At 41.3% G+C, this 26,823-nt stretch overlaps 1 protein-coding gene across 1 annotated transcript in view; it reads right to left on the bottom strand.

The window, feature by feature from the left end:
* Positions 1 to 204: 204 nt before the first annotated feature.
* Positions 205 to 26,823, bottom strand: part of FGFR2 (fibroblast growth factor receptor 2) — an 80,081-nt gene continuing 53,462 nt past the window's right edge. Inside the window, 9 exon segments of the mRNA XM_008942497.1 lie at positions 205 to 491; positions 4,204 to 4,309; positions 5,080 to 5,217; positions 7,256 to 7,326; positions 8,704 to 8,826; positions 12,271 to 12,461; positions 13,152 to 13,262; positions 13,861 to 13,982; positions 18,169 to 18,320. Of these exon segments, the coding sequence (XP_008940745.1) occupies positions 327 to 491; positions 4,204 to 4,309; positions 5,080 to 5,217; positions 7,256 to 7,326; positions 8,704 to 8,826; positions 12,271 to 12,461; positions 13,152 to 13,262; positions 13,861 to 13,982; positions 18,169 to 18,320 (1,179 nt within the window). The 3' untranslated portion in view covers positions 205 to 326.

Genomic DNA, 26,823 nt, shown 5'->3' with positions numbered 1-26,823 from the left:
GAGTTTGCCTCAAGTCCAACTGGTCCATTGTACAAACAAAGTCTGTCGCAGCTTACAGGAAGCCAGAACATTGAGAGCAATGGGTATCTAGACACAGCTCATAAACATTCTTCTCTGTTGGGAACAGTGAAAAGTTGCAAATTATGAGATTCTTTACGTAGGTTCTGACTGCTTTCCTCCAAATTTTCTTGTTTTTCCTTTAATTTTTTTCTTCCGTATTTCATATGTACAAGCAGAAACATTAAGGTCCTGGAGAAAAGGTTTTGTTTTGTACGTGGTAGGTAGCTTGATGTTCTTGTTTCTTTCTTCCTCTGTGTGATTTCTTCTCATGTTTTAATGCTCCCATTCATGTGTTGGTACTTAGGAAGACAAGGTTCATAAGGCATTGGATCGGGAGAAAAAACAGAGTCATCACCTGAAGAACATGAACTCCTCGTGTCAGGGTAACTAGGGGAGTACTGTTCAAGAGGTCCACTGAGGTCCAGATACTCCTGTGGCAAAAGAAATCAATCACATCTTTAGACAGTGACTAAACCCAACAGTAACACGTCACCAACTCCCCTGCTTTGGCTTGATCATCCACAGTGGGGAAAAGAATCCGTTTTTAAATGACACCCACTTCTGTAATGCAACTGCATCCCAAACTGCCTGTTGCTTAAATCTCTCATAAAACAAGGAGCCTGGATAGAGAAAGAAAACCCAAACCAATAACAGGGTACTCTTCTGAAGTCCACCACCACCAGCATCAGCCGCGTCAGTGGAAACAAACATGCTGACCACATCAAAAGAGGCCTTTTCACTCACAATGATAAAAATGAAATTTCAGCCTAAATAGAACCCTTTTTATTTTTTTTCTTTAGCACATGGTAATGATTTGGAGAGGGAAAGACACTTCCAACGTTATATTCCTTTGGTCAGTTTGAATATCTGTTTTATATTCTGTGATATTAAATTCGTGTTTTAAACATGCAGTGGCATACGTGCAAAAAAAAAAAAGAACTGAAAGGAATACAAAATTAAACTCCCTAGATTTGGTGTTTTTACACTGCATATTCCTGTCTGTAGCCCAGAGTAGCCACGAAAAAAAGCAGTCATTAAAAAAGGAAATAATATCTGCTGAATCCAAGTTTTGGGTTAAGGCTCTTTCACTAGAAACAACAGTTTTGGCAGGAGAATAAAGTTATTTTTCCCCTTGAAATGTTCCTTCTCTTTCAACTTCTAAAGGCAGCTGCATTCATTTAAATGCAATCTCTTCATTTGTTAAACCACAAGTTATGATCATACTGACGGGACAAGTCTTCCACCTCAGTCAGTATTTTATGCTGCTGTGCTTAGGTTTGGGGTAATTTAGTTCTTGGTTAACATATTTAAAGTCAGAAATTCAATTATTACCATATTCTAGTTAAAAAATGGTCCCCATTTTAGAAAAGGGCAGGAATGTAAGTTTTAAAATGCTGGCAAATACAGTAGGCAGCAAGGGAAGGCAGTTTGGACCTATGGTCACTGCCTATCTAGCTACCTAGGGTTTTAGAAGATCCACAAGGACAATCTTAACCTGTATTTATGTATTAGCAAACCAGTCCTATGTGACCAGAAATAATCAAGCACTTTCTAGACAGACAGAAGAAGAAAGTATTCCAATGTTTGAAGAAACAGAGGTCTCTCATAGGATACCACCCATAGCTTGCCCTATCAGGAGGCACGATGTAATTAGTCATGAATTCAGCATTAAAAGTGGGATCCTTATCTCCTAATCTAATGTCAAGGGCCAGAGACACATAAAGGAGCATAAGAAATTCCCAGTGTCAGGGTGGTTCCTGATATTGAGGTACCAACAGAGCCATGAGGCTGACTCTTGGTGATTTCTGCTCACATCTCTCAGGGAATCATTGCAGGGTACTCTGGGAAACATGGAGAACAGGGTTCTTTTGGGACACAAAAAAAGAAACCAAAACCAAAAAATCAACAAAAAAACTCACAGAAAAGAGTGAGACATTACTGTTTAAGCAGGAATAATTACTTGAAGAAATGCAGAAGATATTATTGCTCCAGCAGTTTTTTGAGTTGGGTAAACCAGGCTGACCCTGTCTCAACAGTGTCACTTTTAGGGGAAAGGGAAAGTGCCACTGTGGAGAGGATAAGCAGAAGTATTACCAGACTTTACAAAGGACCTGTGCTTCAGGAGAACTGTGAAGATTACAGAAAATTTGAGGTCTCAAAAGCACAAGCTATGGAGGAAAATGAGACACACTGGGGTTCTCAACAGACACTGAGTGAGAACATGGCGAGTTTTCAGGAACATAAGAAGTGCTGCAAAGACAATTGAAAGAATTTGCTGTGTCCAGGGTAAATAGGACAAAAGCAATATCTTATGTTGAAAGCTGAGAGATGAGGAAAAACTCTCCAGAAGTAAAGCTAATGAACCAAAGCAACAGACTGTCAAGGGGCACTGTGGAAACACAGCAGTGGAGATCTTTAAGGAGAAGTTACACAAGCATCTGTCAGGAATGACAAACGTATAGTGCATCCTGCCACAGGCCCATCAGATGCACTGGGTGTGTTCCTCAGCTTTTTCCAGCCTTTTTTTACTATGATTCTAATCTAAAGTCATTTACATAACCCTAAAGTAAAGGCCTTTTCGGGTTACCTTCGAGATCATTCCAGGCCCACGAGCAGCAGAGAACTGGGAAGGCAAGATGGTTAAACACACACCAAGAAGAAAGCAGTATCCTTTCCCAGGCTCAGAATTGCAGCCCAGAACCTCCCCTTGGAATCTGCAAATGCATATCCAGTCCAAGCCACCCAGCACTCCACAGTGGCAGCCAGCCCACCTCCAACCTCTCTTGTGAAATCACAGATAAATTAGGCAGGAAAAGAAGCAGTCAGCAGTGGATGAAGGGAAAATGTAGCAGCAGGCAGAGCTGTGTTACCCACTCCAGAGGGAGCACAAATTCCTGCCTCGCCTCTGAGCCATCCCTGAAGGTGCTACTGCTTTGAGTAAACCTCACAAAACAGAATCCAGATAAATTTATAGCTGCTACAGAAGCCAAAAATCTTTTTTTTCAACTGGATCTAATGTGCAAATGAGGATGATGAAAAAAATGCCAGCTCTTTACTCAGGTTATCCTGTCATCTCTATGGCAGCTTTTCCTAATGGTGCTTAATAATCCTTTTTTTTATTTCTCTGACATTCTGAAAAATTAGAAAGTAATGTTAAGGCCCAATATAAAACAATCCAAACCTTTCTCCCTACCCTTACCCCTCTGCTTATGAAGCAGGGCTATAATCACAGAAAATCTGAAAAACTTATTTTTAAATGGTGCAAACTAATTGTGCAACTTTCCTCTGTAAGGGTTTTGTTCTTTTTTGGTTTTTTTCTGCCACTCCCAATAGACACAGCATTTCTCAGAAATTATAGGACTTTGTCAAATATTTCCAGGACACCAAGAATTTTCTCTCAAAAGAAGTTTCCACCCAAAAGTATCAACATTTCCATCACTTGTGATCTTCCTCAAAGGTGCCTGTGATATAGTGATAAGAGAACCAGCTCCTGTGTGAATACCCTAATCAGTATACTCCTTGCTAAAACTAATAATATCTCAGACCTCTGAAAGAATGCTCTTCAAATAAAACCTTTTTGCATTCATATATCCCAACCTGAAGCCGTGTTAGGCAGGACCTTTGGATAATTGGATGGCTGTTCACAGGTCCCCCATGGGTCCTCTTCCCTCCAGAGAGCTATTTCAGTGAACCTAATTCACTCTCAGACATATAGTCTGAAATCTACCATTGACAATTTCTCCTCTTCTGACCTAGATAGCATGGCTGGGAATCAAATTGAGTTGATAAATCAACTCTACATCTCTCCTTCACGTGAAATTAATGCTGAAACATAAACACTGCCTCTCTCAACCTGCCACGTGCAGTCCCTCAATCCTGCTATGCTAAAAACATCAAAAGATGCCACGAGAAATAAACAAAAACACTTTAAAGATGTGTTTCTGTTTAGTTCCAGAAATCAAGGCAGAACAGCAAGGAAACAAGGATTTCATAGGATACATAGTTTAGCTGTGTGTAACCTCAGAGGACAGCAACAAACAGAACAAGAGAACTTGGGCAACATTTCATCATTGAACAAATTCCATCTGTCTCCTGAACCATTTCTCCTGACCAGCAGCTTATGGAGGGAAATAATTTACCTACCTCATTAGTTGTGAGAGTGAGAATCCGATCCAAGTCTTCTACCAGCTGTTTGAAAGTTGGTCTCTGTGAAGGCACAGCATGCCAGCAATCTCTCATCATCATATAGCTGTAAGAAATACACATTTTCTTGGCTTAATTAAAATCACACGTCCTTCTCACAAACCTTTTCATACACAGTCAATGCTCATCACGAGCAAAGCAGCGAGCCCTCCACGTGGACCCTGACTTCCCCAAAATTGTGCAGTTCTTCCTTTTCTACTCCTGGGTATCTTGTCTAAATTCTTATTTTGTGGACCCAATTCTGCAGCCTTCCATCCCAGGAATTTCTGTGGTATTAAACACACATTTAAATATTTTTGCATGTTAGGGTTTTATGGTCATGAAGTGAAGAATTTAAAATGGGGTAAAAAAAAAAAATTAAAAACAGTTAAGGGATATTCTGAAATATCAGAAAGGGAAAACACTCCCCCCTCATCACCAGGAGATAACACTGAGCTAAGGCAGAAGTTCCCAGATTTCCTTGTGTACAAAACCAGCATGATATGATTAGTGCTATGTGTGCCATTTAATCTCATTAACATGAAAATTCCTCAAGTAAAACAAATATGGGTGTAAAACCACTGATTTAGACTGGCTTGTAGATGATCTCTTCTTTCAACAGGTCCACAACAGGGTGTGTAAAGAAGTATCCTCTGTCAAACACTGTCAGGAAACCTTTTCATACCTTCTCTCTACACATTTATACACACATATATCCATAATTTTAGAGTCAAGCAATTCTGAAAATGTTTGATTCAGCCAGGAATAGCATTAACCCTGTGAATTCAGTACAGCTTGTGCCCTTTCAGCCCTGGTCCAGCAAACAAGGGTCCTTACAGTTCATTGGTGCAGTTGGCAGGTTTATCCATTCGGTGCCCTTCTTTAAGCAGCTTAAAAAGTTCCTCCACTGGGATTCCTGGGTAGGGTGATCCTCCTAATGTGAAGATCTCCCACATTAACACACCAAATGACCAACTACAAATCAAAGAGAAAAAACAAGTCAGTAAATCTGCCTTACTGATGAAAACAGAGGCGTGTCTGTGGCAGATGCAAATCCCCCTTAAGAGATGCTTCAATCAGCATCTGCACATCTCCCTTCTGAGAGGGACATCAACCTGTGAAGGTGATCTTTGTGTCTGCTCCAAGCACCCAGGCTTCCAGGGGTACTGCAAAGAACTGTGTCTTCACAGCTTAATTAATTACAGAACGCTCAGAGCTGAGCTGGATTGCAGTTCTGTGGCAGAGCATTTTGGAAAAAGCAGATGGTTCAAAGCAAAAATATTTTGCACCATTCTGCTCTTCTATGGTTTTTTACTATTTTTTGTGAGGAAATGAAGGAGAATAATTTTAAGCCAGTTTTCCTGCCTGCTTGCCACCTTCTCCAGAGCCTGCCTCATCATGTCCTGCTGGCAACCTAGAGCTCCTTGGCAGGCAGCTTTGCCAGGTGAGCAACAGCACACAGCTTGCACCGACTCCTGAGCTGCTCTGCAGCTCCCTCAGCTTTGCAGCACTGTATTTTAGTAAACTGTTTGCACAAACCTACAATAATATTATCTTTAGCTGTCTCAAAGCCACCATGGGACTAAGAGTCTCCAAGTTCCAGCACTGAAATCTTCACACTCCCTGGCTGCTGAGGACCTGAGACTGACTTTCAGTCCTGAATCAGTGAAGTCGTTTAAGTCCCATTCATTTAAATATTTTGCCAAGATGTTATTCTAAAACAAATGTTTGATCCACCCTTGACCTGTGTATATAGATTTCTTCATAAATAATGTAAAGATTGCAGGAAAAGCCTCAGTAAATGCACCGACTCCTGAGCTGCTCTGCAGCTCCCTCAGCTTTGCAGCACTGTATTTTAGTAAACTGTTTGCACAAACCTACAATAATATTATCTTTAGCTGTCTCAAAGCCACCACGGGACTAAGAGTCTCCAAGTTCCAGCACTGAAATCTTCACACTCCCTGGCTGTTGAGGAGCTGAGACTTTCAGTCCTGAATCAGTGAAGTCGTTTAAGTCCCATTCATTTAAATATTTTGCCAAGATGTTATTCTAAAACAAATGTTTGATCCACCCTTGACCTGTGTATATAGATTTCTTCATAAATAATGTAAAGATTGCAGGAAAAGCCTCAGTAAATGGTTTTCTTAAGCAGAGCAGCAGCTTGGAAAGCACACCCAGACTAAAGAAAGAGGAGATGCCTCTTATTCTCTCCCCACTTTCTTTTCTTTTTAAGCCTGTAGTGACATGTGTAAACTTTTACACCCATGCTGGGAAGCATCCAGCCCTTTACAGTTAACAGCTTCTCTTGGAGAAATAAAAACCATAAGATCTTCATCTGTATTGCATAAAAAAAAAATAATACAGGTCTGCTTCAAGCACAATGCACACAAGTGCACTGTAATAGGAAGCAAAATAAATCCTGAGTGGTTGCATCAGCCGGAGACTGTGCACACATTAGAGGATTTTGAAGTGTCAGAGTCCAGTAATTTCCTGCTACATGTGAAGTACTGCTGAGAAGCAACAACATCTAAAAATCCAAGAAAACTTTTCCACCATATCCAGCCTATGTTTTATTGTACCTAATCTTAGCACAAATTCTTTATAAGTTTTCAGGAACTTTCTTTTCTTTCTTTTCTCTCTCTCTTTTTTTAAACCTGAAGGAAGTCCAGAGTATGTCAAAAGCCAAGTAAATTAGATAGACTCTTTGTAGCTGCACATCCGTAAATAAGTTCAAGGGGGGAACCTTCCGCCCTGACAGAAGGAGGTTAGCATTTTCCACCTTTCATGTGCTTTGAAGCTGGGCAGATTAGTAACAGAGCACTGGTTAGCAGTCTACCATAAAATCCTCACTTTCTAAGGGCAAGTCCTGTTCCATCTATTAACATGTGAAACAGAACGAAAACGCTTAAAGGTAAAGCACAACATTTTAAATATCCCAAACTTTAATAAACATAAACCAAAACAACCCTCCCTCCCCTCCTAGCCAAAACTCCACTCAAATAAGGCCACTTACACATCACTTTGGTGCGTGTAAACTCTGTCAAACAAAGCTTCTGGAGCCATCCACTTCACTGGAAGCCGTCCCTGTCAAGTTTGGAAAGGAAAGGAAGAGCAATGAAAATGGTAGCCATTGACAGGATGATTTAAACACCAATTTTTTTTTAAAAAAGATTAATCAGTTCTCAGAGAATAGTCTGCTAATGCAAATCAGCACTTCATTTAACCTTTAAAATTTTCAGGGGAAAGCAGGAAAATGGTCTAAAGTGGGAGACTTAAGAAAAATGGATATGAACATTGGAGATAAAAGCAAAAGCATCGAGGGCTCCCAAAAATTTCTCAGACTGCTTTCTAGGAGAATGATAGGATAAGCAAATCAAAATTAAAAAGATCACCCCACCATGGCTCTTTAAATGCAGAAAAAAAACCCAACCAATAATCCTTTGAAAAACAGGCCTGCCTCCAAAACTAGGTTGACCACCAACCCAAGAATTCTGTTTTCCTGTTCCACCTTTTGTGGTGGCCCAAAACTCACAGTCACAACTGCCTGTGGCTTTGCACACAATGTCTGCTCTGCTCAGAGCACAGGAATCACACTAAATTTGATTTAAAAAAGGTTCAGTTCTCTCCAGTTCTGACACACTCATACCTGGTTGCTCTGTGTTTTGGAAGTAAGCAGGTTTCACCATTACAATGCCATTAATCACCTCTTAGTGCTTTATTTTCATAGGTAAGCCACTTAACATGATTGTTAATAATCATTTATATTTCTACAATATATTAAAGTCTGTAGAACTGAGTGAGTTCTGCAAAGTTCCCATCAAAACCCAACTGTAGTTTGTCAGCATCTTAAGAGATCCCTCAAGAGAGAGGCATAAGATGTTCAAACTAGGTATCAGTAGCTACATCTGACATTTTATCCTCTGTTTGGTAGAGGTTAAACAGCAAAATAGGGAGAGTGGGGATTCAGAATCTATTTTCTCAACCACTAACTCAATGTTGATAGTACTGACATAACTTGTATAAAACAAGCTAAGTGCAGGCAAAAGGCATCACCTCTATGTGGCATCACCACAGAAAAACAGGATTATCATTATGATTATTGCTAGTACTGCTGATAGATTGTTTTTCCAAGATCCTAGGCCTGGTACAAAATAAGCTGGAATCAACAGGAATATTGCCACTTATTTCAAGTGGTAGAAGTCAGGGTCACACAAAAAAACAATTCTTGTATTTTAGCAGTTCTAATAAACCATACAACCAACAGCCTCTTTGGTTATCTTTTTAACTAACAGTCAGTGTAAGAGGGGACAGAAATGCTTCTGTCCTTGATCCCTCTGTTTTCCCTTCATGTTGAGATGTGAGGCTGATGTATGAGAAGCCCATTAACTTTATAACCATAGTTCTGAGATGAATCATTGAAAGAAACACTTATTTCCAGAGATAGGAAAACCATCCACTTACGTTAGTAGTCTTTTTATAATAATCTATATTGTTGATGTCTCTGGCTAAACCAAAGTCTGCTATTTTCATGACATTATTTTCAGTTACCAAAACATTTCTTGCAGCCAAGTCTCGATGGATACACTGGAAAGAAAAGAAATAAAAAAAAAGATCCACTGAAATAAACTGCTGTAGAATTGAAATTACTTCTACACTACAACTAAGTCTCCTGTACAGATTTTAACCTAAATCACAAGGTGGGCAAGCCACACATTTACTACAACCCTGTGAAATATGATTGTTTTAATGACTGTAATCCATCCCCCCAGCTGGTGTTTCCAAGTTGAACAACAGCCCTAAGAAGTCTCTTAGAAGAGTCTGGTTTATTTAAGACTTATATTTTAAAGTTGAAAGCTTGGGTGGTGACCCAAACTGTGCCATGCTGTTTGTGATTCACTCTCCATCACACGTGTCCAGGTACAGCTATTGCAGCACTTTCATTATGTATCATTACACTCATGTTAATGAGTGTTTTATTAGATTGCTTCTCTTAAATTATATCACCTCACCAGAGACTGCCTAACCTGACAGTCTGGATCAGTGCAATAATTTTTAATATAAAAGATCTCTAAAAAATTCAGAGCATCATTTTAAACTCTATGTCTAGGGTGTGTGTATTGACTTCAACCATGAGAATATAACAAGCTGATTAACAGAAAAAACACCCAACAAAACCAAAACCAACTTAAAACTTCCAAACCACCCAATCTGGGCTCAGCTGTTGGCTTTTTAAACAGCTTCAGTACTGAAACTAAAAACATTGTGTCCTCAGATTTTTCCTACACATCAGCAATATCCCAAAAACCTGCAATGGATTCTTGACACTGAGAGGATGTGACTGTTCTGGATATTATTCCTGTGTTTAAGCAGCTTTATTAGGCTTGATGGCAGCAGCATATTAAGAATCATTGCATTTGGAATCCCCCTAGGATATTCTACTTCTTTTCAAGTTAAATATCCTTTTTTTTTTTCTCTCTTCAATTTTGGATTACTCTTCATGTTGTCCTCTTTATTTCAGCATGTGCATAGACATGCTGGACTGAACCACTACAAAAAAAAACTGTACAACAGCCAATTTCTTTCTTGTATTATAACTTGCCCCAGCAATTTTCTGAGATCTCTTATCCTGCACAGGTAAAATGAGCCTACAAAGCTTCTGCTCCTCACTGAGTTAGTCATGGGGAGCTGCCAGGAAAAACCTGCTCCAGCAATGCCTTCATGTGTGCAGGACCAGACAACAGGACACATTTTCAGCATCAAATCAGTCTTCTAATTCAGCATCAGCAATGCTACAGTGGCAGAAACAACACAGGCCAGCCTCCTACGTCCTTGTCCCTGTTCTCAAACCCTAAAAGAACATTTTGAGACATTAGGGAATCAATTCAGTTGCCTAAGAAGTATACATTGTCAACTGAGATGCCTTGGGATAGCCAAGGTATCTTGGTAAGACTACCAGGAATGACACAGACTCTACAGCAGACCAGAGTGTCAGGCTGGGAGTACCACCAAGCATCTCAAATGGGAGGTAGCACCTCTGAGGGAATGCCCCAAAGGATTCAAACCCTGGTATCTTCTGTCAGTGTATTTCTGCTTTCTCATACCCTACCATTTCACAGCTGAGACTCTTCCTGTGCCCAGACTGGTGACATTCATTATTGATTTCCAAATCTGACAGGTTTCATAGCCAACTTTCTGGCCTTAATGATTTGCTGGCTATTTGCAATGATCTGGGCCAGTCCCTGTACCTGGAGCTCCCCTGTCATTCTTGTGCAGTACTGGAATGACAGAGAGGACACACCAAGGGAGTTTTTAAAAGCACCCATCTAACTTAGGAACAACATCCCATTTCCAATGTATAATTGCTTATAAAGCAGAAAGTCAGCACCTGAAAACCTTCTTTAATTATTTTTTGCCTCTCTCTTGCTTTTTTGGTCTTGGTGAGCCATTTATTGGATTGAAATAACAACACTGGGCTTCTCACAGTTCTTGCATGATGGAAACACCATGAGAAGACCAGCTCACTTGTTATTCCAGCTCAGTAAATGGATCCCTAAGGGGAAAAGAACCAGTGAAATACAGACAAAAATGGTGGGATGTCTGAAGAACCAGAATGCACAGTGTCACTATGTGCTGCCTTTGGTTTCTCCCTGCCCCATGCAATGCCTCACATTCTGTCAGGTTGGGCACAGCAACCATCAAGTGGCTTTGCAAAGGAACTGGATCAAGGATGAAATGGTTCTGCCGTGCACATCCGTGTGAGTGCACATCTTCTTGGCAGTGTACAGCACAACTTCTGAGCTTGTTCCCAACATTTGCCAATCAGAGTTATTTTTTCACAAAAGTTCTATTTTCTTGGGATGTGGCTCAGTGCCAGGAGAATGTTTCATTAATCTTAGAAAGAGATATCCTAGGGTGCTTTACCTAACACAACAGTCAGGCTTCCTACATTAGAAGGTTTTGTCTTTGTGTCAAGCACGTCTCCCTGTTTACACTACTGCACTGAGAAGTACTCTTTCAAAACAAAAGGATAAAGGCAAAATTAGACCTTGATTTCCACTCCTTCTAACCTCCCTAAGTGCAGAAAAGCAATAAAAAAAATCAGGACTCCATAAAACAGGAATGGAGGTTTACATTCACCTCTGGTCTTTGGTTAAAAACAGGTCCATACTTGGGAGTGGACATGACTGGAAATTAGTATAAATCCCACTAACCAGTCCACACTTTGCAGGAAGTGCTTAGCACCAGTATCTGGTGCTCTGGTTTGACACTGGGTCCAAACATCACCCAGGGTCTTCACGATTGCTTGCCCACAAAGCCACAATACCTTTACAGAGTTTGTTACACAGGGCTATTTAAGGTTTTGTAACTATAATTTAATCAAATTACTGGTTAAAAAAAACAGTCTGACGAAAAGTTGAAGAAATAAGTGTTTAGGGACATGACAGGATAAACAAATTCTTCCAACAAGCTTGCTCTCCTGACAAACACCAGTTTTAAGGAAAGCCTAATTTAAGTGTCTAATTCACTCCATTTATTTTGCCTCTTCTATTGACACTGTTTGCCTTGGTGTCTTGCAGTCTTCTCAACTCTGCCTGTTATCATTCTGCAAATCCTTTCACTAGCTGAATTAATTTATTTTACATCACTATGTCAGCTGATTTGGTGGATCTGACTGGAAACAGAAGACAAATGGTGCCTGTGGTCTCATGGGTGGGATAATGCGACTTGTATAATGAAGTGGCCACCTGTCCTTATGAACCAAAAGCGCAGATATGGAAGCAATATTTACTTTAAATCACCCATTCTGGGCTTCATTTTAGCAATACTGTTAAACAGAGATTAAAAACTTCAAGCATAAGGATTTTCCCATTGATTTTCAAGAGTGTGGATTATGCAACTTGTTTGAGAAAGGTCCTTCTCCCAGCCAATGCTTGAACACAAGCGACGTGAGAAGAAAATTAAACTTCAAAAAGCACCAGACAAACACACATCACATGCTTCATGCAGTATTTGCTGAGTTCTACCTACTTTTTGGGAAGCCAAGTACTCCATGCCTCTGGCCAATTGGTACGTGCATGACACTAAGTCCTTGAATGTCATCTGCTCTTCTGGCACCCTGTTAATGTCAAAGGAATACTCCATCCCTGGGGGGCGGCGTGCTCGCAGGTACTCACGCAGGTTTCCTTTGGAGGCATATTCTACTATCACATACAATGGACCTTTGGATAAACAGAACTGGGTGAAAACTGGAGTGAGGTCAAAGGGTAAGATGTTTTTAGGGGAAGAAGCTTTTAGGGTTCTGTAATAAATGAACTGAATCAATAAATGTTTAACTCTGAAGTCTGGATCTACTACAATCGTTGGCTGGAAGTACCTAAACCCCTGCCTAGTGTTTACTCTTTCCAGACCATACCATATAGTAAAAAGCAAGGATTTTCAATCAAAAAATACAGTGAGATCTCAAACAAGGGGAAAGTGCTTCTTGAGATCTTTTAACTTCCCAAGTTTTATCCCATTCTGCATCACTTTACATAACATATCTTTTAATAAAAGCACTGTGGTCTTCAGAGAATAAAAGTACTCCTTTCAAACTCATGGGATAAAAGTTCCACTAAAGCAGGACTGACAATTCAGACCAACAGGCAGGGGTAAAGCCCCTGTAAAATGTAATTTTCTTCCCCACTGCAAGGGATTAGAGAGTTTGCATATGATACTAGTACCTTTTCTCATATTAAAGCTGCAAGTATAATGAGAGACAGAAGTTAAAATATTGCTGCTAAGCTGAGGAAGTTTCTAAAAATCCCACCACAGCATGACTACTTCCTTAAAAAGTCTTGAAAAATTATGATTAATGAGGCTTTTGCAGACCTGTTTGGAAAGTCCTCATTTACCTTCTTCTCTCTACTCACCATCCTGGGTACAGGCTCCAAGGAGATTGATGATATTTTTATGCTTCCCAATCATTTTCATCATCTCCATCTCTGACACCAGGTCAGACAGATCTTTCTCTGTAGCATCATCTGCACAAGACACAAGTTCAGTTCATATTTTCTGGAGTGCCAGCCCAAACTTCACTAAGGCTCACCAGCTGATGTGCTTCAAAATGCAGAATACACTGTACGCTATACAAAGTCATATGTTTTATCCCAACAAAAAAGAGCCTCAACCTCTTTGGTGGACCAACCACCTCTTCAGTGTTAGATGTTAAGATGAAACCCAGTAATATCAGCCATAAAAATGCTTCCCTTAGCTATCAAGCCTCAATAACTATGTCTTTCCTGCACACTAACCTTGTGAAATAATACATGAAAATAAATAAGCACCAACCACGTGGACTGAATGGGCTGGGATCTACACATGGACGGCCTCTGACATGAACTAAAAGCAGAGAGACCCCCACGATGCTAATATATCTCCTGGCTCCTAAATACTCACTGCTCAAGATAAACAGACTGTCAAGGGTGCAGATTTACGCCCCAAACCGCTGAAGGCCGAGGTCAGCTATGTGCTCTTTGACCCCTCCCACAATGACAGAGTTCAGATGCCACAAAAGAAACTTTCTGCGGATGAGATCTACCATATCACCCATCCCGATCCCCAATCACCCCATTTTCTTACCTTTCAACATCTTCACTGCCACAGTCACCGCTTCTTTCGGCCTGTCTTTGTCAATCCCCACCGCCTCGGCCATGACGACCTGCCCGAAGCAACCTTCTCCCAGGGGCTTCCCCAGCGTCAGCCTGGAGGTGGAAACAGGAGATTAGCAGCCTGTGGCTGGTGGAGGGGAGGCAGCCAGTGGATTCCATGGCTGAACACAAAAGGCTTTCAGCACCTTGCTGCAGCACCAAGCATTTATCACATGGAACCCAGGAGGCTCCGGGGGCACGTCGGTCTCTGTGCGCGCTGCGGTTTGTTTTCTTAGGGATGGTCTAGTGAGCACCTCAGAAGGGCAGAGCACTTGCCAAACCCAGCTTTTAAGCTCTGCTTCCCCTTGTAAGACTAGGCTGTACTCAACAGTGAGCAGCAGGACACACCACGGAGGGGCAGAGCTTTCAAGGACCACCAGACTGCGGCTAAATATCAGGAGCAGCCAGCAACGGGCAAGAGCTCCTGTCACTGTGACACGGCCAGCCCCTCGTCTTCTCTTTCACCTTGGCTGTGAGATGAAAGAGAAGTTTCTTTTGCCATGGGGTCACTTGCAGGCGGCTGATGATTTGTGTGGGAGTGGGTGGTATTAAGATCAGCGGGATGTTTGAAACGTGATTAACTCCTGTGAGGTAACAGCAGAGCAAAAACAGAAGGGGAAATCAAACCTGCTCTCAGGCAGCTTCCTTTTACCCCAAAATTCATATTCTTGCTTTCTGTCTGGGGATGTGGGCTGTGAACATTTGCCTAATGATCTCTTGTGTGGATTAGGCAGGACAGGGACAGGGAGTCAGTAGACACCATGTTGGGGGGCAGCTCTGGGTAGTTAGCATATCCTCTTCCAGGTAGTTATTACACATTTTTTGGTACTTATCACACCTTCTTCCAGGTAGTTATCACACATTCGTGGAGAGCTATCACACCCTCTTCCCTGTGGCTGCTGAGTTGGGCAGCCACCTTCTTGTGGGAGAGGGCAGGGAGGAGGAAGGCAAGAGAAGGAGAAGGGAAAAGAGGTGACAAGAGCGTGCTGAGGACTCAGAAGGGGTGACTACTGTGAGAGCCGGGCCAGGCAAGGGCACCCACGATGCTCTACACACCTCCAGTGGCTGCCAGGAACTGCCATGGTGGCGTGCTGAGGACTCAGAAGGGGTGACTGCTGTAAGAGCTTGGCCAGGCAAGGGCACCCACGATTCTCTACACACCTCCAATGGCTGCCAGGAACTGCCATGGTCACTGCTAGGTCCCCATGCAGCACCCCCAGAGGTGGCCCTGGCCCTGCCCAGCCACACAACAGTGGCACTGAGCTCACCCTCAGCTGAGGACACGAAGCTGCGTGGTGTGGTGGACTCACTTGAGGGAAAGGAGGCCATCCAGGGGGACCCTGACAGGCCTGAGAAATGGGCCAACAGAAACTGCAGGAGGTTCAAGGCTCAACAAGTCCAAGTGCAGGGTCCTGCACCTGGTCAGGCCAATCCCAGGCACAACTACAAGCTGGGTACAGAGGCGGTTGAGAGTAGCCCTGAAAAGAAGGACTTTTCAAAAAAAGGTGTTGATTGATGGGAAACTCAACATGAGCCAACAGTGTACTCCTGCAGCCTGGAAGGTCAACTGCATCCTGGGGTGCATCAAGAGAGGTAATTCTCTATCTTTACTCTGCTCTTGGTAGACCCCACCTCCAATACTGCATCCAGTTCTAGTGTCCCCACCAGAAAAGGTACATAGATCTGTTGGAATTAGTCCACAGGAGGCCACAAAGTTGATCCAGAGGCTGGAGCATCTCTGCTGTGAGTATAGGCTGAGGGCACTGGGATTGTTCAGCCTGAAGAAGAGAAGACTCTGGGGGGACGTTCTAGCTGCCTTCCAGTACCTGAAGGGGAACTACAGAAGGCTGGAGAGGGACTTTTCCCAAGAGTGTCCAGCAACAGGACAAGGGGAAATGGTTTTAAAGTGAAGGAGAGGAGGTTTAGAGTAGATTTTAGGAAGAAGTTCTTCAGTACAAGGGTGGTGAGACCCTGGACTAGATTGCCCAGAGAGGTTGTGGATGCCTCTCCCTGAAGGTCCCTTGAGCAACCTGTTATAGCTGAGAGGTGTCCCTGCCCGTGGCAGGGGGTTGGATTGGATGATCTCTAGGGTCCCTTCCAACCTCAGCCACTCTATGATTCTAAGATGCCTCCTGTCTGCAGCACCTGGGCTCTGCTCAGGGAGTGGGAAGCAGAGACTGGGGTAAACTGGCACTTGGTTATAATCACAGTCTCGGTGTAAGAAACCTTTTAAAAAGAGCAGTCAGTAATTGGGCTAGGTAAAAATGCATTTTGTGGAGCAGACACCTCGTTGCAAAACCTGCTCAGCTATAACAGACCAGCACAGAGATACCAATCTCAACTTTATGAGTATAAAAAGATTAAATAAATAAAAAAAAAGGACACTTCAAAGCCTTTGGGCAAAATCTTTTTGGTTCCAGCCTAAGTGCTTACAGGCCAGATTCAGGTTCCTTTACTCATAGAGAATATAATCTAACATCCAGAGGCAGTTCCACAGCAGAAATGAGAGGCTGCTCGGCAAGCTTGATGCTGCTAACGTCATCCAGTGCAGGGGCCAGATTTGATTAAGCATTTTCAAAAGTTCTTAAGGTCTTGGCTTTCCATGGTCAAAAGTAGGATTCACAGCTATGATATACATAGGGATTCACTCTTACAAGCATGCACTTCTGTCTTGCCCCATGAAAGACAGGGAGAGTTTGTTATACCATCAACACAAGTGTCAGACCAGGGCTAAATGGTTTGCTAGCCCTGCTTATCTGCTCAGGCACGAGACAGGAGTGATGGTGGTTCCTCTTTGCCTCAGTGAGAACTCCTCAAGCTGTTTTGGGATTGGTTTCTACAGTTCAGAAGGTGCAAAGACTGAAGGGCAGCATAGGCCATGCTGAGGTCATCCTGCCTTTTCTCCACAGCTAAAATTGAATTTAGGATCTTGGCAGAGAACAAACATTTGCGCTGGAAACTGGTTAATTTATGTGCTATTGCCCAGCTAGGACTAAAGTAACAAACCCCTCATTGTGTGCCTCCTGCCCCCCAACCTAATAAACTGCCTCTAAATAGCCTCCTTTCACTGCAAATCTGCTCTGCCTACACTTGTGCTCAACGCTGGGTTTAAATGTTTAGCACTCGAAAATTTTCCGCATTTAATGTATCCCCCCAGGGCCTGGGCTGACAGAAGTACAGACACAAGCCCCCACTGTTGACCAGAATACTGCAGGTGGCAATTACAGGATTTTACACTAGTTTTCAGCTACATCATTAAAATAATTTCCAGAACAGTTGTCAGAAGGTACAAAATTACAGCTCTTCTACCCAAAAGTTACAACCTTGAACTTTCAAAGAGAACTGTTTGGGATAAATGGTGTTATTCTCTCAAAGCCACCTAAAGATTTCTTGAAGTTAATACTAACTTTAATATACTAACCATTGTTCTACCTGTATTAATATTACCTCTCTTTTACATGTCTTTTTTTTTTTTTATGGTAAGAAATACAGTTACAGCTTTAATTAATTACTCAGAAACTTGTTTTGCATGTTAGTCAACAGACTTTAAGAAAATATTCTGTAGCCATATGAATTTGCATATATCAAAATTCAGTATGCTCTGCTTGAAACCTAATACTTTAAACCACAGAAGTTGTAGGTAAAAGAACACACTATGCAAAATACCCCCTAAGTCTAAAAATCATCATCTCTGTAAATACAGGCTAACACAGAGTCAACAAAAAATCTTACCCAGAGTCCTGTCAGAAGAAATCATTTTCTCATACCATATTTTAGACTTTATGTCCTATATGATATTGTGTTGCCTATATGATAAATATTAACCAATTAAGCAATCAACTCAGAAATATGTTTTAATATACAGAGCTATTGCTTGGGGAAATCTCAAATGCCTTTCAAGAGCACTTGTATGTGGGTACCTCTCCCAGTCCAGAACACATATTTTGAAACAACACTTTAGATTCAGTCTTATCCTAACAGAAGAGTTACACTTCAGAAGATTATCTGATAACCTACAAGAAATCTGAAAATCAGAATGACAAGCAGAGAAAATTTGGTTTCTATTTAAACAAACCCATTTCAGATAATTAAATTGGATCTTGGTCTTCAGAGGAGTTTCAGGTAATTGAGATTTTAACTATAGAAACCCTGAGAGACATTAGGAAAGATACTTCATTTCATACTGTGTCACGTTGTGCAGATGTGAATAGGCAGAGTTAAAGGAAACCAGGCTACATACTTGTCTCTTGGAAACTCCCATTTTGGGTCTTCTGGTAATTCATATTCTGAGACTCCTGCCAGCATGGGGGCATCAGCAGTAGAGGAGAGGCGAGTAGTTATCCTCACCAGGGGTGTGTTGGAGTTCATGGAGGAGCTGGAGTCAGCCGACACCTGTTGTTGCAATGCAAGATGCAAAAAGAAGAAAAAAAAAGCAGAGATGTAATCTTGACCCAAGATCTGAAGAGCAGCAGTACCTGATAACCAAGCCAGCTCAGAACAGGGGTGTTGGCAAGTGGCTGAACCTACAGGCTTGTTTCTGGTGCCCAATTCTCACACACATCCTCCCTCATAAGCACTGTACTAATTGCTGTAAGTCTGTCTCATAGGTCAAAAAACATTTAAAGTTCTAAACACATTCATTCAGAAGATAAATTAAACAACCCTTTCCTTCTTTTTGTTTATAAAATGAATAGTTTTTAAACAACTGAGAGTGTTTATACCACCAAACTCAGATAACTAAGCGGGCAGCTTATACTGTGAGCAGAGGTTACCACTAACCTTTCTTCTTCCACTCCTAGTTGTCCATGTCACCTCTTCCCATTGAGCACACAGTTTACTATATTTTGGTATTACTATTAAATTGAAATTTTCCATTTCTAATTGAAAAATGGTATTTTTGCTAAGGCTCACATACTTCTCATCAGAACCAATGATGGAGACCTCATGTCTATTACCAAGTAGGAAACACTGGATTCTCTCACATATTTTCTAAGCATTCAATATTGAAAGTGTCAAAGAATTACCACAATAATTGGGGGATGTTTCAGTTTTCAACTACATTCTTAATTAAAGACTCTGCAGGCAAGGTGGAGAAGTTCTCATAAAAATAGTTTATGATGTCCAATGCTTTGAAATGTAATTCACTTTAGACTATGATTTCTCATCGGCCTCAACAGCAATTTATTTTTCCTAAAGCATCAAAGGTAATTAATGATAACTGCTTTGAAAAAGGAGGCAGCTATTCCCATCCTGGTAACAAAAAACTTATTTTGAATTTGAATGATGGATCTTCCATAAGGCTCTCTCTCCTCAACCTGCAAGCAGCAGCCTGCTGTCTGCTGACCACAGAACTTCAAAGGAATGTGAACACAGAACAAAAATGCTTGTATTGCCAGCCTTCCCCTCTCTTTAGTGTGAATCTTCCTTCACTCTTCAGTCCATGACAGTCTTGACCAAGCCCATATCTGGTGGTCAAGGCGGGATGAAGGTTGTCTCAAAACACCATTGCTGGTATCTGTCCCCACATCAGGCAGCAGGAGGTGCTTCTTGGCCAGCATTGCTGGGACCCTGACCAAGCTGGAAGGCTAGAGCATCAGAATAACTACCACTCTCCACCTTCATCCTCATCACCTGGAGACATCTTTGATATCAGGTTTGCTTAAAGTGCCATCAGGCTACCATTTGTTCCTAAGGTTTACAACTAGATTTAAAAAGAAAGTAATTATAAGCAAACAGATGCTAACAGCATTAGGGTGCAGATCAGTGACACACAGTGATACGAAGGCAAAATCCTCTTGTCTCTGTGACACCTGGTAAGTGCAGCTTGGTGCTCCCTTATTTCAGGTCCAATTAACAATTACAGTGTCTCAGCCCACGGAATTACTTGAGCTCTTCAGAATGGGGCTGAAAGGCTTCTGGAACCATATCATGATCTTACACAACAGATTTTAACAAGATAAGGAAAAGGCTCACAAACAAATTTCTTGTCATGACTGACAACCTGTTCTGTTTGAGAGGTCTTTTTGCAGGTCAACATCCTCAAACCCATCCCATCTTGGTTTCTTGATGCATTTTTCTAAGACAAGAAGTTAGAATGAGATTTCATAAGGAAGAAAGTGTTAAGGACAGCTATAAAAAAAAAACCCTCATCTTGGTACCCAGTTTTGCAGCTGACTGACAGACCTTGCTTGCTACCAGAAGCTCCAGCTTCCACATGTGAGACGTGGTATCTATGGAACAAGAGTGCAGCTGCACAACTAAGGCTACCATTCCAGTAAGAGAGGTGGGCTGCTCTGCCCCTCGTTCATCCAACCACCGCTCACGTTAAGATTTACTTTCAGCAGATATAAGTACTGGCACATTCCTCTAGGCTAATAAATATGGTGACCACTTGGAATACAAACAGAAAACTACTATGAAGGCTGACTATGTAGCTCTACATAAATCAGTAAGTGAATACTGAGCAGACTCCTTTGAGAGAGATGCTGCTCTGCCCAGCCTAGAGAGGAACACACATGCTGGACCTGAACTGCTCACTCAGAGCTACAGAGCTGGACAGCATGGGAACCTGGGTTGGAATTAGGCTTTTACTTCCCCCTCCTACTCCCCATTTTCATTATTTCACTACAGTTTGAAAATGATGCTTCATGAAATCAACTAGCTCAGCACTAAGAAACAGAAAAAATCTCCATGAACAACATGGTAACTGCTCCTGGGTTGGAATTAGGCTTTTACTTCCCCCTCCTACTCCCCATTTTCATTATTTCACTACAGTTTAAAAATGAAATCAACTAACTCAGCACTAAGAAACAGAAAAATCTCCATGAACGACATGGTAACTGCTCTGTCCCCCCCACACAACTTCACCTGAATTTCATTCCTCGTTTCCATTTTTAAATCTCTCTCACTGCAAACCTACTGCTAGTACTCTGCAATGACTTCTTTCACCTTTCCAAAATCCACCCACTAGCCATTGTATCAAGATCTTTATACAAGTCCTGATCTATTTATCAATTTATTTATTAACATTGCCTTTACTTTTTCACCTTCCTTTGTCATTATAGCCATATTTCCATGGAACATCAGGAAAGCATAAAAGTGAAGCTGCAATATTTAGATGATATCCCTTATGGATCAGAAATGGCCCAAAATGTTCTGAGGTCTTTTTTTTTTCCCCCATGAATACAATATTTGTTTTAGACACTGTTCAGACCTCTGCCAGAGCTTCACCTTTTCTCTACCTCTTACACTCACAATTCAGCAGTCTTAGCATGGTTAAAACCTATAAATGTAAACCTGCAATAAACTGAAAGTCTCTGGCGATACATTTCAGACCCAGAAGTTAAGTAGTAATAGTGTATAGAAAAAACAGAGGAAAGACTCTGCCAGTTTCCCTTTTAACTCTACTGCACATGTTTACTTCACACAGTAACTGGAGGATTGGCCAGAGATGCTGTAGGTAACCAAAGTCCATTAATGTGCAGAGGAATGATGAGAAATCCAGAGGAACTACTCAGTGTCTGGGAGAAGAAAAATGGACTGTACTCCCAGGGAATATCCTTCTGATTGATTAATTGGAGTAGTACAAGGAGTTACAGGAGCTCAAGGGCTATAAAAATCTGCTCCAGAAAAGATGAAGCCAGTCCAGGCTGGCTTGTGGTTGGAGGAGATTTTCTGTTTCAAAATGGCCTTTCACCTTCTCTGTAATAGCAAAGAATTAACCTTTGAACTCATTCTTTAAGCATCCTTTTTCATTGCCTTAAAGTGCACTGTAGAACAATGAGGAAAACTCCACCTGCTCCAAGGTCAGCAGACATGGTCAACTTTAATCTACATGTATACATTTAAGTACCAGCATATAGAAGGTCTTTTTGCAGCTTGCTACTTGCAGCACTGCTCTCTACTCCCTGACCACATAGGTCCAAGAACCAGTGATGCTCCTCCACATTTCAGCCTGTGGAGGAGTTGTGGACACTTTCTGCTTTCAGCTATGCAAAAGTTCAAGGTACACAGGCATAACAGAAGCTGTACTGAGTGTGTGCAGCATGCTTTCAACTGGACATGGCCAACAGACAGAGTCCAGGGCCACTTTTGGGCCTGTCAGGTCCTTAGAAGCAGCAGCTGGAAATCTAGCCAAGATGCATGGACTTCTTGAGTGATCACCCAGCTCACCAATATGTGCTTCTCAGAGATAAAGGAACAATGCAGAACCAGGGCAGAGAAGCAAGGAAGGTGACCTGATGAAGGCGAATTAAATGTCTTCAAGGTCTACCCAGTGTGTTGGTGAGACCCGTTTGAAACTGATGACACTACATTAAGGAGTATTTTGAGTACTTAATTAAAGCAAGGAAGGCAGAAGTCAGCTTGGCTGAAGTAGAACACTGAAAGGACTCCTGTGGTATATGTTAACCTCAAGGGGAAGGTAGACCTCCACCATAAAATAGTCTTTGTGTGCTTCCTTTCTGCTTTTAGGAGGCCAGAACCAAGAAAACTACCAGTCTCAGAGAGATCTTTAGTTCCATATCTGGCCTTCAGAAGGAGAAAAGCCCACTGTGTCCAAACCTCACACGCCAATGCATGACTACATCCCCATTTTAACACCAGGTTTTCCCTTCAGCCAACACGCTGTATTTCATCAGCTCTAAGATAATGCCTAACAAGCATTTCTAAGCAGCAGAGCATTTAAAACAAACAAATCTTTTCTGGAATCCTTAAATGCCATGTGGCAAAATCAGCTGCAGAGCAGTGTGTAATTGTCTGTAATTGATTATGAGGGGTGTTATCCTCCAGGGATGATTTATACCATGTCCTGAAGCCCAGATCTGTCAGTTCTGGCACTCACACTGGGAGGTTTGAGCAGCCACGCAGTGATTTCCTGTAATTGTCAGTCTTTTTGAAGGCTCTGCTGTAAAAGTTAATCTGTAGTCATATGCATATATGTATACAAATACAATTATTAAGTAATGCTATTAGTTGTTGATAGAAACAGTCCATTGGAGTGACTGGATTGAGGACAAAATAAGGTGAAATGCAGTACAGAAAACTGAGGATTCCTGATCTCTGAGTTTAAACTGACGTTTAAAACACACACACCAGCCCTCAATGAAAAGCACTCCTCCTGAAAACACTTCTACAGCAACACAATAACAAATGAGCACTACTAGGCAGGTCATTAGTTTCCATATAAAGAAATCCAAGGATAAAGTAAGAAACTAAGAGAGGTATTCAGGTAAATTCCTTGCAACACATCTTACTGACAGTTATGTATTAATCTTCATATTTCAGAGTGTATTCCTTAAAACAAATTATACTTTACATCTCAATATCACATGAAATACTGTGTGACTTGTTCCAGATTTTTTTTTTTTCAGGTTCTAGCTGCCATCATCATTTTGAATTAGCTCATTTGCTGGGTGAGCTTAAGTCTTACTTTAAGCCAACCATTCTTTGTTCATCACAAATGTGCTCATTCTATCTTTATGAAGGATTAAGCTCAACAATGACAGTAGATTTAAGTTAATGGAGTGTATTTAAAACACTAAGCATAAGAAATCACTCTTCCTTATTTAAGACATGTATATACACCCAAGCACTAAAATGCTCTAGTGATGACAAACACTTCTATTTGACTTTGGGCATGTCACAAGAGACTAAACTGTCCCTTTGTTTCAATTATAAACTATTTGTTGAAAAAAAAAAATTCTACAAAATAGAAGTATATCCTCTCAACCTTTTGCTTCATTGAACCTGCCACCTAAAGCTTGTACTGCAGCTCAGCTTGTGATGCTCAGTCCTACAAGGATGTCTTCCCCCTCCCTTGCAAGCTGGTACTTCTATGCAGAACGTGGCCAATACCAACAGCATGCTGCACCTCTCTGCTTTTACAGAAAGATGATGACCTGCTTGCTGGATTTCCCTGTAAGCAGTTTCTCTTTCAAAAAACTAAGTACCAGATCCTGATGAGGCTGAGAGTTGTAGGGGGAGGGAACTGATAATTCCTGACTTCACCATGACCCTTCCTACGAATGTGAAAAGAACCACATTCTGGCAGGAAAAAAAATGCCTGTGTGTGGGGAATGATAAAATCCTGTAGTAGCTCAGACTAAACAGTGTACAAGAATCCAGGCCTGCAAACCAAACCATATGTTACTCAGCAAGACTCTTACCCTGCTTAGACAAGATGGCATCACAGCCATGCAAATGCCTCTTCGTGAAGCAGGATTATTTTCATATCCAGATCCTTAGGGAGCACGACCCAGCAGCAAAGAGCTTTGAAAACAATGTCAAGTACTCCCTAAGCCATGGCCTCATTTCTCTGGAATTCCAACAAATCCCATCACCCAGCCCCAGATCTCTGCCCAGCTCACAGTCTACCTCACAGGAGCATCTCCTCTGCTTGCTCTCACCCATCCTCTCAACAACTCGGCCACTTTGGCTATTCCTCCTACCCACTGCACAAAGGCAGGGGAGAACCTTCTGCAATCAATAGATAAATAAAGGTTTAGTGACAAAAACCCACCAGGCATTAAATACAATCCTCTGAAATACAAATAAACTGAAACAAAAAAAAAGTAAGCCTGGCAATACAACAGAATAGCTGAATAATAAGAAATCAGGAAAACAAGAAGTTGTATAAGAAGCACACACCTATTAAATAAGACACCTCCAGGACTGTTTTTTAATGTTTGATTTGTGACAACAATTCTGAAGTCCAAAACCAGCTTTAAAAGATGCAGAAACTAAACAGCTCCTGTAGCCTTTGAGACCAAAGAGATGCTAACTGAAGAATTAAAGACTTGTCACTGTTGATAAGCAAGTCTTCAGGGACTGCTCATCTCATCCTTCCTCTGCAAGCTAATACCAATAATCAGTGAAAAAAAGAGTAAACTTATCACAACAGAAATACAGATTTCTTTTAATGCTTATAGTAGCAGTATTTTCCTCTATGAAGACATGAAAGCAGAGAAAACTTCAATGGGAAACTCCTGTTAATAAAAAAGTACTTGGGAGAATTAATAGTGGAATTTTTGCTTAGGGGTTGAAATAGAATCTGCACTGTCAAACGTGTTGTTTTTCAAAAAATTCTTCCCACTCTTAAAAGCAAAATGCCCATTTTGGTAAGAAAATACAGAAAACCATAAAAAACCAGTAAAAGCCCAGCTAACAAGTATGTTCAAAGACAGAGAGTTTTTCCTCTGTGAAAACAATAGCTTTGGAGAAGGTCCATATTGCATCATTTGATGATAAATAACTAAACTGAGGGCAGTGGTTGGCACTGCTGTCACACGCAGTGAAATAACATTTTCCCCCCCTGAGGAACCATTTCCAACTGAGACAACTGAGCTCACATCAAACCCTAAGTATTTTTTATGCCATTAACTTATCTCTGAGTCATTATGATGTTTTTATATTCCAGTAGAAATCTAATAAATTTCTTTTATCTAAGCAGCAGATATGTATCTCTCTCTGGTTAAGTACACAACATTTGAAAAGCCTTCTTTGTCCAGAAAGCTACACAGATTTTTAGCCATTGAGATGTGTGAATGAGACAAGTCCCTCCTTCTTCACAGTGGTTTCCAAGCAAACGAGTGAAACTGAAAAATTAAAAAACAAACAAACCAACCAGAAAATGGCAAAGAAGGTCAGAAAAAAATAAGAATTACCATTGTTGCTCATGAAAGTAATAAAGTATATTTCAGATTGGACAAAGTCAAGATTTTCTAAAATACTGCACTTCAGAGGAAGATGGCTAAAGCATTACCACTCTCTGTAGTAATTTAACCAAGGAGATTCAGAAACCATGAAACAAGGCTTCAGAAAAAAAGTAATACTGTTCAAAATCCCAAGACCAACATCCACCATAACTCTATGGATCATGTATCTAGATTTCAAACACCCACACTGCAGAACTAATTTTAAGGTACATGTGTTACTCTGACAATGATAATACTCTGGATGATGTCCATTCTGGACAAGGCTGTAAAAAAAAAAAACCCTGCTGAAATTCTGCACAACCTACTCATGGTTCAGATGGACCCAAACTAAACCCACAGATCCAACCCCCTGACCAGAGTCTGGATCAAACACCTATGAAGGGCCCCTGTTTTGAACAGCGAGGTGAACTTCAGCCCTAGACGCCAACACCTCTCCACCTCGCAGGGCTGAAACCTGGAGGTGGATTTGGGGTTTCAGAGGTCTACAGCCTAAAGACCCACTGCCAGAAAATCAAAACGTATTAAAATCCAGCTTCAAAAGCAACAAGTCTTTCAGGAGAGGAGAGTATGTGGGAATGGAGGGCTGTTTTGGCAAGTGAAGGCCTGTGACAAAGCTGAAGTCCTGTTACTTGTTCAGCTGGTTTCTAGCTCATGGTATTGCCCTCTCCAGAAACACTCACTGCCAGCCACAAGCAATTGTAAAAATCTGTTCCACGTGATGCTGTTCTGTGCATTTTAAATCTGACAATTGCTTTTGTTCCTCACTCAAAACCATCAGCATCTTAAACTGCCTGAGATCTGATGCAGCATCTCCTCTATTTTTACTTTTTTCCAGCCTTTTTTTCTATTTTGGGGTAGCTTATGGATGCTTAGCTATGAAATTCTCTCCCCTCACTCTTCAGAATTCTTCCTGAACATTACCTCTCTGTATCTGGTACCTAGTTACTACAATAATAGTCACCTTAGAAACACTATAAATACACAATTAAATAGGATTCTGTTCCAAAGCCTATTAAGTCAGTAACATTTTTTTCCATTGACTTCTACGGGCTGTGGGATCAGGCCCCAAAATACTTTAAATACATTTTTTCCAATCTATAGCCTGCTCATACAGAACATATTCCATTTTTTTTACACTTCTCCTCTAACATCCCTGCCCCGATTGCATCGATTTCCTGATG

This window comes from Merops nubicus, unplaced genomic scaffold (assembly GCF_000691845.1).
Source record: "Merops nubicus isolate BGI_N331 unplaced genomic scaffold, ASM69184v1 scaffold1896, whole genome shotgun sequence".
Lineage (NCBI taxonomy): Eukaryota > Metazoa > Chordata > Aves > Coraciiformes > Meropidae > Merops > Merops nubicus.
The sequence above is the reverse complement of the archived record's forward strand: the minus strand, read 5'-3'. Positions and strand labels throughout refer to the sequence as shown.